The sequence below is a fragment of the Arvicanthis niloticus genome, chromosome 1 (genome assembly GCF_011762505.2).
Source record: "Arvicanthis niloticus isolate mArvNil1 chromosome 1, mArvNil1.pat.X, whole genome shotgun sequence".
Taxonomy (NCBI): Eukaryota; Metazoa; Chordata; class Mammalia; order Rodentia; family Muridae; genus Arvicanthis; species Arvicanthis niloticus.
Window position 1 is genome coordinate 73,228,081 of NC_047658.1, and position 12,625 is coordinate 73,240,705.

The 12,625-nt window shown below is 40.5% G+C and overlaps 2 protein-coding genes across 2 annotated transcripts; both read left to right on the top strand.

Annotated features, from left to right (window-relative positions):
• The first annotated feature begins 221 nt into the window (after positions 1 to 221).
• LOC117702783 (olfactory receptor 51L1-like) lies at positions 222 to 3,911 on the top strand. Its single transcript, XM_034493956.2, has 2 exons — positions 222 to 285; positions 2,649 to 3,911. The coding sequence occupies exon 2, from the start codon at positions 2,669 to 2,671 to the stop codon at positions 3,620 to 3,622; it is 954 nt and encodes a 317-aa protein (XP_034349847.1). The 5' UTR covers positions 222 to 285; positions 2,649 to 2,668; the 3' UTR covers positions 3,623 to 3,911.
• Positions 3,912 to 9,580: 5,669 nt separating this feature from the next.
• On the top strand, positions 9,581 to 12,186 carry LOC117696103 (olfactory receptor 51I2-like). Its single transcript, XM_034486698.2, has one exon. It carries the CDS (start codon positions 11,248 to 11,250, stop codon positions 12,184 to 12,186), a length of 939 nt encoding a protein of 312 aa, XP_034342589.1. The 5' UTR covers positions 9,581 to 11,247.
• The last annotated feature ends 439 nt before the right edge of the window (positions 12,187 to 12,625 follow it).

Here is a 12,625-nt window from a genome sequence, read left to right on the forward strand (position 1 = left end):
GTTCACTGAAGCATTGCCTGTGTTACTTCCAGGCCACTGCTACATTTCCACTGAAGATAACTGAGGCACCCAGGCTGTTTTGGAAAGACGCTCAATGTTGTCTTGTGTTTGCAAGATCTGCATTAATCTAAGCAGAATTCTCAGGGGTCCCCAAGGCCCAAAGGAGAAACACCAGGGCCTTATAGATCTCAGTGCAGTCCACAATACATTAGCCTGAATCAGCCAGAAGAGGCTGATACAGGAGAGGGAAAAGCTGACGGGCCTAGAACGAAGCTGTACAAAATCGTGAGTTGCTGGAGACCATTTGGATTATGGTAGAGGAAGCCTACACAGGACCTTCTGTGATATCTCATATCCAGCAGAACTACTTAGAAAGTTCTAAGATAGGAAAGCTCCCAGAACAATGGATAGCCAGTCTGTGACTGGGTCATTGTTCTGCCCTTGCTCCATGCTCTATTAGGAAGAGAAATCTGGGCTTGCTACTTTATATAAAGTACTGGGTTGTACTTTATAGTGGAATGGTTACGGTTTTTTTCAGACAAGAAATTGTAATCTCCATAAGTGTGCCCCTGACTAACATAGCTTCCAACCTTTTAGACCAAGTCTTTTCAAAGTTCAATAAGTCACATTATTTTCCTGTAAGACAGATAAGACATAGATGAAAATTATCCATCATTGAAAGAAACCATGTAGATGGCTTGTCCAAAATCATGCTTAAGAGTGTCGGGCTTTCAAATATGATATGTCCACTCACCACTGTCAGACTATGCACTGAATTTTCCTCCTGTAGACATGAAGAGCCATGCTCAGCTTGTAAGGGAAAAGTATCATGAAATAATTTTTAATAAGAATATAATATTGGAAATTGCACCCAATAATCCACATATATTGAGTATATGTCACCTTAAAACTGCATGTAAATGACTTAGTAATCTGGAAAACTGTGTAGTTGTTTCAACTTTCCAGATGAAGAAATTGAGACTGAGTGATGCTATGCCTAAGCGCAGGACTAAAAGATGAGGCAGCTATGGTTGGAATGGAGGTCTAATCCCAGAGCCAGTGCCCTCAGCCATCACATCATACCATCTGTGCTGGAGAACTGCACCACTTCTTGGCTGTTGTGTTTACTGGGATGAGGATGTTGATTCCTCCCTCTCTTGGGTACTGACCTCCAGGCTCCTCACAATGCCAACCCTCTGCTGCTTGTCTTCCTTTCCACCTCCCTTCTCTGCTGTTTTTCAACCTTTTCCCCTTCTCACATCCCTCTGTGTCTCTCCCTGTTTCTCCTCTGTCTTTTCCCACCTGTTCTTGGTCCCGGGACTTTCTTGATTCTTCTAAAGCCTTCCATCTATACAAGCTCTCTTTCTACATCTCTATGTCATTAATTCCTACCACAAATCTTGCACTATGTATTTCTCTGACATTCTGATTCCCACCTTTCAAGCCATTGTCCTTTCCCTCTCTTCCCTATGTCTCCAGCATTCTCTGCTCCTCAGTTTCTCCCTCAAAGTTTCACAACTTCCCTTTCCTCTGACAATCAGTCTCCTGTTCTCTTGTATCTTCCTCAGCATCATTTCAGTGCTGGTCCACTTGCATTATTTTGCCTACTTGGACACCTAACCTCCCCTGTTTCTTTGACCATTACATCATCATAGCATCTAACTTTGCATATTCTTATAAAGGCCACACCAGTGTGTCCCTCAACTTTCACAAGTCTTACTCTGACTGTACCTTAACCCTTTCTTCAATCTCATTTGTCAATTCATCTCTCAACCTAATTTTTCCTGACTTAAACTGTAAGCTTTCCTTTACTATCTTTTTTTTTTCATTTTCAATTGTACTGTAATTTTTAATGAGAAAAATCAAAAAGGTAGAAGATATCTAGTGTGCCTATGAGTCTGAAATTACATGTTAAGATAAAGTAGTGACTAATTTCTAGTTGGCAGTTAGAAAGTCTTTATCCTCAAAGATTACTTAGGCAGTCTGTTACTTATAAATAACTAGAAATCTCAGTAAACGGTGACTATGTGTCTTTAAAGACCCAGAGTGAGTAAATACAACATATACAGCTCTCTGAGGGAAAGAATGCCCAGAGACACTGGAATATTTGAACCTGGATTCTAGGCAGGGAGAGCCTGGAGTTTCTTGAAAAGACCTGGATTTGGAAAGAAGAGCACAGCTCATCTTTTGTCCACATAGACAATGTGTAAAGTGTCTAATAACCAGAAGATAAAAATCGGGAGATGAAAGTAGAAAACCTTCACAGTGGTCGACAATTTGTTCAAAAAAGTTAAAAATAACTTATTGTACAGAAAAAGAAAAAAAAGTAAGGCCAGACAAAGACCATTTGAGAAAGGAATTTAGACACACAGCTATCCCTGGTTTTGTTTTTTGTTTGTTTAAAGACATTTGAGGTGATCATGTATTCATTTTGTCAAGGGCAGGGAAAAATTCATTCATGTTTAATGTCACTAAGTGAAGCTGCATGTTACATGGTAACAAGAAAAAATGATGGGTAAATAGGAAAAGGGCATATCCTTTGAGTGTAATGGAGACCAGACAAAACACTCAGTGGGAGATTTTACCTGTGATGCTGGGAGGGCTTATCCTTATTGTCATACGTTTTGACTGCATGCCTTCTTCCCCAGACTGCATCAGGCTCTTGAAAATGAAGGTATCTATTCTACCAAGTGCCAACCTCAGCTACACTATATTTCTACTAACTGGCTTCCCAGGCCTGGAGTGGGCTCATCATTGGATTTCATTGCCCATATTTATGGGGTACTTTGTAGCCATCCTAGGTAATGCCACTATCTTGCATCTGGTTCGAACTAAGCCTTCCCTCCACCAGCCCATGTATTATTTCCTGGCCATCTTGGCTGTGACGGACTTGGGCCTGTGCATGTCAACTCTGCCTTCTGTGCTGGGGGTGTTATGGTTTGATGCCCGGATGGTGGGTCTGGTGCCCTGTGTGCTCCAGCAGCACTTCCTCCACTCTTTCTCCTTCATGGAATCAGCAGTGCTATTTGCTATGGCTCTGGACCGTCTGGTGGCAATCCGATTTCCACTGCGCTATGCGTCTGTGCTGACTGGGCCTCGTGTGGCATTGATAGGTGTGGTACTGGGTATGCGGAGCGCAGCTATTACAGCCGCACCCTCACTACACCTATTGACATTTGACTACTGTCACCCTGGTGCTCTCTCCCATGCCTATTGTCTCCATCAGGACATGATTCGCCTGGCCTGCTCTGACACACGCTTCAACAGACTCTATGGACTGTGTATCATCATGCTGGCCATGGGCTCAGATGTCCTTTTCATTCTACTCTCCTATGCTGTCATCCTCCGCACTGTGCTGAACATTGCCTCTGCAGGGGAAAGGCTCAAGGCCCTCAACACGTGTGTCTCCCACATCCTAGCTGTGCTCTGTTTTTATGTTCCTGTTCTGGGCCTGTCTATTGTGCACAGATTTGGACAGCACACCTCACCCCTGGTGCACATCCTCATGGGCACAGTGTCTGTGCTTTTTCCACCCGTGATGAACCCTGTTATCTACAGCATCAAGACTCAACAGATCCGCAGGGCCATTGTCAAGGTGATTTCACTGGGTAAGATTCAGTAACACTTTGGGGATGGACTGTGGTAACTGAGGTTGAGGAGTGAGTCAAAGATCCTTTCCAGAATCCTTTCAGCACAGAAGTGTCTGAACTTATGGTAGTATGGTTGTCATGAACTGATCACAATATTAAAGTTGATGAGAAGAATTGACATATGTACATACAAATATGTACACATCGCTTTCTGAAATATCTAAGTGACAGTTTTTACACAGTGTTTGCACTCTAATGTGACTTGGGCTATTCCTTCACAAATTTAATTCTACTTTCTGTTATTACCAATAAATTACTAGAATGATATGGAAGTTAAACTAGTGACTTACACATTTCATTTTGATCAACTAACATTTTTACTAGCTGTCAGTCCTCCCAATATTCTCTTTGGACACAGTGTTAAAATGAGTCCTAATAACTTACTGCTATATCTGTAGGTCGTTGCATCTCTTTGCCCTCATGAGAGAAGCTCCTTCCTGACATAGATAGTGGTAATACAGAGACCTCAACAGGTCAAAATACAGAGAATAAGAGACTGGAGTGTTTAGCCTTAAATGAGATTTACATATCACAGCTTTTCCCACAGGGCTAGGGAACCTTAGTAGGAGAGGGAACAGAAAGACTAAGAGCACAAGGTTGAGGATTAATCATGGAAATAGTGTCCTTCTAAGTAGATCACTGCTTCTTCGGCTCCTTGGAATTAACTATGTTTTTCATAAAGCTGCACAATTCCTTAATTTTTAATGGTTGACAATTCCATGTGTGGATACAAGCAATTTTAGTCTTTTCATCTCCTAGTCCCCATTTTCATCTTACCCCTCTCACACTGAAACCCTTTCTCCAACAAATCTCTGGCTTTCTGTCACGCGCTCATTTTGTGTGACCCCAGTTTAATTATAGCTTCTCACGTGATCATGGGTGAAATGTTCTTGATAAAGAAGGGAAATGTATAAGCAGCAACACTACAGAAGAAATATAAGCTGAGTAATTGTCACAAAGTAAGCATACACATCTATCATCTATTTTAATGATACCTATAAATGTGTGTGCTTGAGTGTACATATATGTACCACGTGTGTGAAGAAGCCCACAGAGGTCAGAAGATAAATCTAATTCCCTGGAGCTAGAATTGTAGGTGGTTGTGAGCCATCATGTGGGTGTTAAGAAATCAAGCCCAGGTCCACTGCAGAGTAGAACACACTCTTAACTAATGCACCTTTAGAGTTCAGTTCACTTCTTTTTTATTCATACTCTGACCTAGTGTCCAAAGTCATTTGATCATAAATTGAGGGCCTCAAGACCTGTGCCTCTCACATACAGGCTGTGCTTTGCTTCTGTATGCCTGCATTGCCCCTGTTCATGATACACAGCTTAGGGTACCTTACCTTGCCCCTGGTACACCATCAAGGGCACTGCATCCTAGTCATCTCTTCTTTGATGAACCTTGTTATCTATGGTATCAGGACCCCAAAGATTTTGTGACAACTCTGTCACCTCCTTTGTTATCTAGACCATTTGCTGACCATTTTTTAACATTACTTCTGTTTTAGGCAGAAGATTGTCTATTTATAATAGCAGGCAGATAACAGATTTCCTCTCTGACAAATAACCATGTGGCTTCCAACAGTGGACAGCATGGTCTCTCAGAGATCTCCATAATGAGACTGGATTGGGTTGTTGCCAGAAGTATGCCTATCAAATATCTACCTTCTTTTGGCCACCAGAAAGTCCATAAACTGGATAGCTCTACACTAAGTAAATTGGTAACACATCTCTGCTAACTCAGCTTAAAACTGTCTCAGGCGTCTTGATAATCATTGAGAATATAAATTTTCTAGTTTAGTCTCTCCTTGAAATGGCTGTGTAGATAAGATCAGAACAATGGCAACATCAATAGGACTGTTAACATGGAAAGAGGAAATTCCAAGACGACCCACTCCTACACAAAGAACAACTGACAACTGATACGGCTAGGAGGAAGAGAGTTAACTTTTTCCAAGATGAGCCCTTATTGGTTGTCTTGTGCAAACTGGTCAGATTAGAAACATAAACAACAAAAATAGACTTAGCAGATTGCATTTATATATATTTCTGCATATATATGTATATATATATACATATATATGTGTGTGCGTGTGCATGTACGTGTGTGTGTGTAAAGAAAATATAGAACACACTGTCTCCTCACTCTGGAAGCTAACAGCGTAACTCAGAGGACCAGTAAACAAGCCAGCTACTAGTCTCCAACTTTTACTGTAGCTGTAAACATCTGGCAAGCCAGCTCTGACAGGCAGACCTCTGCTGCCCCCTTCTGGTCACATCTGTCACTACAGTCTTCAGAGAATACACCTTGACCCCTCCTTGTCCACTCAGGGTGAATTACTTAGTCTCCTCTCATCGCTTTTGTCTCCCTGCTGTGGGAGAAACGGCGGCTAAGTCTGGCTAGTTTCAGCATTCAGTAAATCTTCAAATATTGTAGTTTACCCATGATTCCCATTTCCAACTCTTCCCTGCTTCAGATTTTGCGCAACAATGCCTCTCGTTTGTTTTGCTGGTTTTTTCTGCCCATTCTATACATTTGCCTACCATCTAAATTAGACCTAAACCCTTGGGTTCTCCTTATCTCTTTAATTTATAATCCAGATGTGAATCAAAAAGAGCAGCTGTTTATTTATCTACTCAACTATCTGTTCTCCTGATGTGTTCACATGTTTTAATTCACTACCTACTTGCTAATGGCCCAGAACTGCCTGTTGTTTGAGAGATTATTCAGTGAAGTTTCTAAGACTCGACAGTAACTCTGTCCTTCAAATCTACAAATATTATGTTATCTCAATTTTATGTAGTCATCTAATTTCTCAGAGATTTTTTAAATATTTTAATATTTATCAGTGCTTTAAGTAAGATGCAATCAGTGTTTGACTGACCCAGAAGAAGGCTTGATGATATAGTTCCTAATGAGGATTCCACACCCTTAGAAGCATTCACAACAGGGGGAAATGGCAAAAAAAAAAAAAAAAAAAAAAAAAAAAAAACCAAACAACAGTGAGAATTAATCATAAAATATGTTAGGCCTGTAGGTGCTTGTATGACCTTGGCATGTCCTAAGGACCTAATCTAGGTAAAAGGGCCTAGGTCTGCCTTTAAGCTACAAGTCCAAACAGCTTTATAGATCATACTTAACTGGTTTAGCACAAGGTAACATGTTTGTGCCCACAGGACATATAAATTACTATGTCTAGTGGGTTTAAGATTTTATAATAGAATGGAGAAGAAATCAGCATTAGAATATTTAGGAAAAACTATAATATTAATATTTAAATATTATTCATACTAAATATTTAAATAAATACTTTATATTCTATAAATATATACATATGTAAAGAAATGTAGTGCATGCATGCACATATAAAATCATGACCATATTCAATTGATACATTTAAATATATGATAAAATATGGTATACATGATCATAAATTTATGCAAACTTCCAATAAAATTTTACATAAGCATTAGTATTTTGTATACACAAACATTTGTGCACATGTATATGTATTTTAATTTGTGTTTACATAAATTTACACACTTGCATGTTCTTGTAAAACCACACACACACACACACACATCTTGTTCTTACTTTCTCATACTTTAAACCCTAGACAATACCCCTGAGACGCTCTTCTCTTGGCCTAATTATTACTGTAGGCACAGTGGTAGGACAATCTTCAAAGGCTGGTTAGACTATATCACTAGGGAGATTAACCAAGAAGATGGGGTGAAAGAAAGGTGTGATTCCTGGGTCATAATAAATAGAAGGGCCAGAGGGCCTCCTATTAGTGTGCTAAACACCGGGCTAGGCTAACCACACTGTAAGTGAGTATTCTCACACAAGAGGGGCTAGTATTACCCTGGAAATTCTATCTGTGGCATCAGTAGCATGGGGAATCTACAGGTAAGCCTGAACCTGTAATTTTTGTTCTGAGTTGCCCCTCATACCTAGTATACATTTTATTTCTCCATTCTCCATATCATGAAGGATACTTTATCCCTTTGTGACAGATGCTGGTGTGTAGTAGGTGGTCTCAAAATGACAGAGGGGACTCAAGGTGTCTCTAACCCAGATCTCTCTCAGTTCTTAAAGCTGATAAACCACAAATCTGGAGGCTACATATTGCACAAAGACATATGGAATAGCAGGTTATGCTTATCTCAAAAGTACTTAGCCCAACAAGTAAAATTAATCTACGACAGTGTAGAACAAAATGGAAAGGAAAGGAGACGTGTGTGGAAGGAGAAAGGGAGAAGGAGGGAGGAATGTTAAGTATCAATAAAACAGCAGCGATGTGTAAGAAAGGCAAGCTTAGGTAATCCTGTCACGATGTAGACAAGATTCACAGCAGTTGACCCTGCACAGTAGCTTTTTAAAGACATTATGAAGTGCATAGCCAGTGGGTGCCTCACACCTGTAGCACCAGTACTTGGTCTAGGAAATAAGACTTCCATGAGTTCATCTCAAGCCTAGGCTAAAGCATGAGGCAGCGCTTCAAAGAGGATGTTTTTTAACTCAGAGGATACACATGAGATTAAAAAAAAAAAAAAAAAAAAAAAAAAAAAAAAAAAAACATTTTTTTCTTCATCTTGAAATTTGGAACAAAATTATAACTCATATTTACTTAATAATTCAAATTGATGGGTTGTGCTCAGAGATCACTAATTTTCATTCCACCAAACCATTTAGATATGTAGAAGTGTTACTTTCCTTTGTACTGATGTTCCTAGAGGGAGCACCTCTGCAACAGTTCAATGAGCAACCCACGCTTCAGCTGGATTCTATAACGTGTTTCCCTCCCTCCACCTGCAGAATCAGTGAGTTTATTTTCTTCTGGTTTCTTTCCTTGGGGCAGGTGGAATCCAGAACTTTGTCTGTTCTGAGTTACTAATTTCACATTCAACAACTTTTTTTTTTTTTTGCTGCTGCTGCTGTTGAATGCATACAAATGAGGAGATCCTTAATGAAATGAAAACTAGCACAAAGTGTAAGGGGAAATCACTGCTCATAATCATACCAGACTTTTGAAAAAATATCAATAATGTTAAGTCTCAGTTAAAAATACAAAGTTAATATCTTCAGTATGGACAATTGAGGGCAACCATAAAATTGCTTAACTTGAAAAAATATAGATGGTACACAGAACAAGTGAGAAAGAGTCCTTAAAGAATAATACTTACTTGAAAATTAAATACCACATCTCATCTGTATCGATGATAGAAATGCTATTCTTGCTTCTCCAATGTACTCTAAAAGATCTTTATTCTTGCTCATCACCCCACTCACACAGTAAATTTGTTGAAAATTATTAATTCCATTTGTATTACCTTAGACAAGGTTCAAGAAAACCCACTGGCTAGAAATTATACTTACCTGTGCTTTATATCTGTGAGCCAGAGAAAACCAAGATGAGCTAAGCTTCCACACTCAAGTAACCTGCAGTCCCAGTCTTAGGTATAATGTTCTAAAATTTACAATGCAAGATATGAAGTCTCAAAGCCATAAATAGGCATACAAGAACTGACTCATGTACACCAAACAAGAAAAGGAAATTACGGAAAATGTATGATGTCCTTAAACATTATAAGCAGGTAGAAATTTAGGCTAACACTATGAAGAAGTGAGGCTGAAAAGTAGGAGTGGGAAGGAAATCTATATCCTGTAATACTAATTTAAAAGAGACAGAATGTTGAGTATCAGAATACTTCTATCAAGATGCTCCTGATCCATTTCTGACCTTTATTCATGAGGGGTAATTTAGGCATCTGCCTAGAGAACTATTATCTTCTACAGTGGCCAATATCACTTTCTGGGGTTGGTGACAACGCCAATTCAAAGTTTCATAAATATTACTAGACCTACTCCCCACAGTCTGCCTTATTAACATAATGATCTCCATTAACAGATTTTAAGGATCAAGCTCAAAACTTTCACCTTCTAGAAAGCAGACGCCTGGAATCAAGTCACCCACAAGTCAATGCCTCAGCCTCTTTCCAGGACATTTCCTGTAGTGAGCCGCTGTTTCAGTGGCTACACATTTGCATTTCCAAGATGGCGCTGGCCGCGTGTCTTCTCCAGATGTAAACAATTATCTGCGCAGTTGCTAGGCAGATAGGAGTGCCTTAGTCACTGCCAATCCCGAGGCATAATATTGGGTGGTGAGCGAACAGCCATTCAGAAGTGAATACGTCACTCTAGGGTGTATTTAAGGAGCCTCTTCCGGTTTCTTCCGTCTTTTCCGCTTTTGCTGTTACAAGAAGTAAAGCCTCATCTGTAGTGATACCCGATTACTGCCTCCGTGTCCTTATTTGCGGGCGAAGGGGACACAGAAGAGGTGCGCGTAACAATTTCCCAGCATGCCAAGCTTCATTATTTCCAGAAGGGCTTCAGATATATGCATACATGTTCATCTGATGACAGAGGGGACACCCTGTCCTCAGCAGCAAAAGTTCCTTCATATCTCAGCAAGTGAGATCTCACTTTCATGCTGAGTAGAGGATGTTTTCTCATATATTAGCAAACAGAGTCACTTTCTCTCTTCTTGAGAGGTGTTTGTCTCTTTGATGAGATAATTGGATCTACTGCCTCCTCAGGGAGGGCTTCGTGGGTGTCACAAACACACATTAATATTTTGTCTTCATTTCTGCTGAGTTGATTCAGATGCGTACTCTAAAAGATCTATAGTCCTGCCCACCACCCCACTCACACAGTTATCCTCACAGCCCAGTGTGTAGACTACCAATGGTGGAGGAATTTTCTGAAAGAACGCAATACTTGTCAGCACACATAAAAATTCCAGTGAGTAAACTGCTCCTTCCCATCAACCTCTGATGCATAGACTCATTCTGTATTTGCCTCCCTCTCTGTGTAAAGCACAAAGGGATGCTACAACAGGTACTGATGAAGAGCTGAGCCCATCCTAGAGATGGTTTTTGAAAGTAAAGGCAAATAATTCTGTATTCTCAAAGTTGCTTTGACTGTTCTTTAAGTGGTAGAAATGAGATTTAGGAGTATTTGTCGCTTGCACAGTTCTATGTATAATTAAAGTCATTGTTCTTCTAATTCTTATCTCTATCCACCACTAGAAATTAAATATAAGTATACTTTTGCGGAAATTTACAGAATGCCTACTCAATTAGTTTAATTAATTTTAGTCTTTCTGTATGATTGCCTTCTTTCTCTAGAGAAAGGGGAACAATACATTCTTGAAAGTTAAACACCATAAGATCAATAGGAGAAATTAATTTGACTTGTTATTAGTATAGTCTCTTGACATATTGTCTTCTATATACACACATGCTTGCAAATCATGACACATTTTATATTGCACTGATGGTCACATTGAGTTGGCCACAATGTAGGTGAGATATGAATTGGTAGGCCATAACAGACAAAAAAAAAAAGAAAGGAAGGAAGAAGAAAGGAAGAAAGGAAGAAGAAAAGATAGATAGATAGATAGATAGATAGATAGATAGATAGATAGATAGATAAATCTGGTCTCTTTTCATCTACAATAGGCTGTGTTTTATGTCAGGTTACATACGTGGCCCTGGCAAACCAAAGTCCCCAGATATCAAGCACTGAAAAATGTTCAACAGCAGTCAATTCACTCCAAAATATTTTCTGCTGACTGGTTTCCCTGGTCTGGAAGCATGGTACTCCTGGCTGGTCTTCCCATTCTGTTTCACATATATCATGGGCATTGTGGGCAACACCCTCATTCTGGCTGTGATCAGGAAAAACAGTTCTCTGCACCAGCCGATGTTCTTGTTCCTGGCTATGCTGGCCTTCTCCGAGCTTGGTGTCTCTGCTTCAACCCTGCCCACTGTGCTCAGCATCTTTCTTCTTGGTGCCAACAAAATCTGCTTTGAAGCTTGCCTTTTGCAGATGTTCTCCATACATTCATTTTCCATCATGGAGTCAGGAGTTCTTCTAGCCATGTCTGTGGATCGCTTTGTTGCCATCTACAACCCACTCCGCTATACCACCATCCTGACTCTGCCCCGTATTGCTGGTACCAGTGTTATACTTGGCCTGAAGAGTCTGTTGCTCATGTTTCCCCTGCCTTTTCTCCTAAAGCGTCTGCCTTTCTGCGGCCACAACGTGCTCTCCCATTCCTATTGTCTGCACTCAGACCTAATCCAGCTGCCCTGTGGGGACACTCGTCCCAACAGCATTTTGGGGCTCTGCATCGTGACTTCTACTTTTGGGCTGGACTCACTGCTCATTGTTGTCTCTTATGTGCTGATCTTGTACACGGTACTAAACATTACCTCTGGGGAGGGACAAAGGAAAGCTCTCAACACTTGTGTGTCACATATGTGTGCAGTTCTTGTGTACTATGTGCCTATGATCAGCGTGGCTCTGGTGCATCGCTTCATGAAGCATGCTGCACCTGCTGTCCGCCTGCTCCTGGCCAACATCTATCTTCTGGTACCACCGATGCTCAATCCCATCATCTACAGTGCAAAGAACAGACAGATTCGCCAGGGGTTAATACAACTCTTTCTTCAAAGAAAATATTAAAAGAGTAGGCCACCAACTACAGCCCCCCCCCCCCCAAACCAGTCATATCACCAAAAGCAGAAGAGAGGAGAGGAAAAGAGGGAAGGGGAGGGGAGGAGAGGGGAGCGGAGGGAAGGGGAGGGAAGGGGAGGGGAAAGGAGGGGAAGGGAGGGGAGAGGAGTGGAGAGAAAAGAGAGAGAGAGAGAGAGATTAGTTTACAAAGGTAGAAAACTTGAAAGTATCTTGTGTTGATGAATGCATAGAGAACGAGCATTGTCATGCAACACATGCATCAATCTAAACTGATAGTTTGTTCACATGTTCTAAATCCAACAATTACTATGCTCAAACCTGGCCTAGATTTATAGTCTATTTCCTTATCATGGCAGATACTTAAATGCAAAGTTCTCTCTAGCAATATTCAGAATAGTATATTTTGTTATGCTCAAACAAGAAGAGA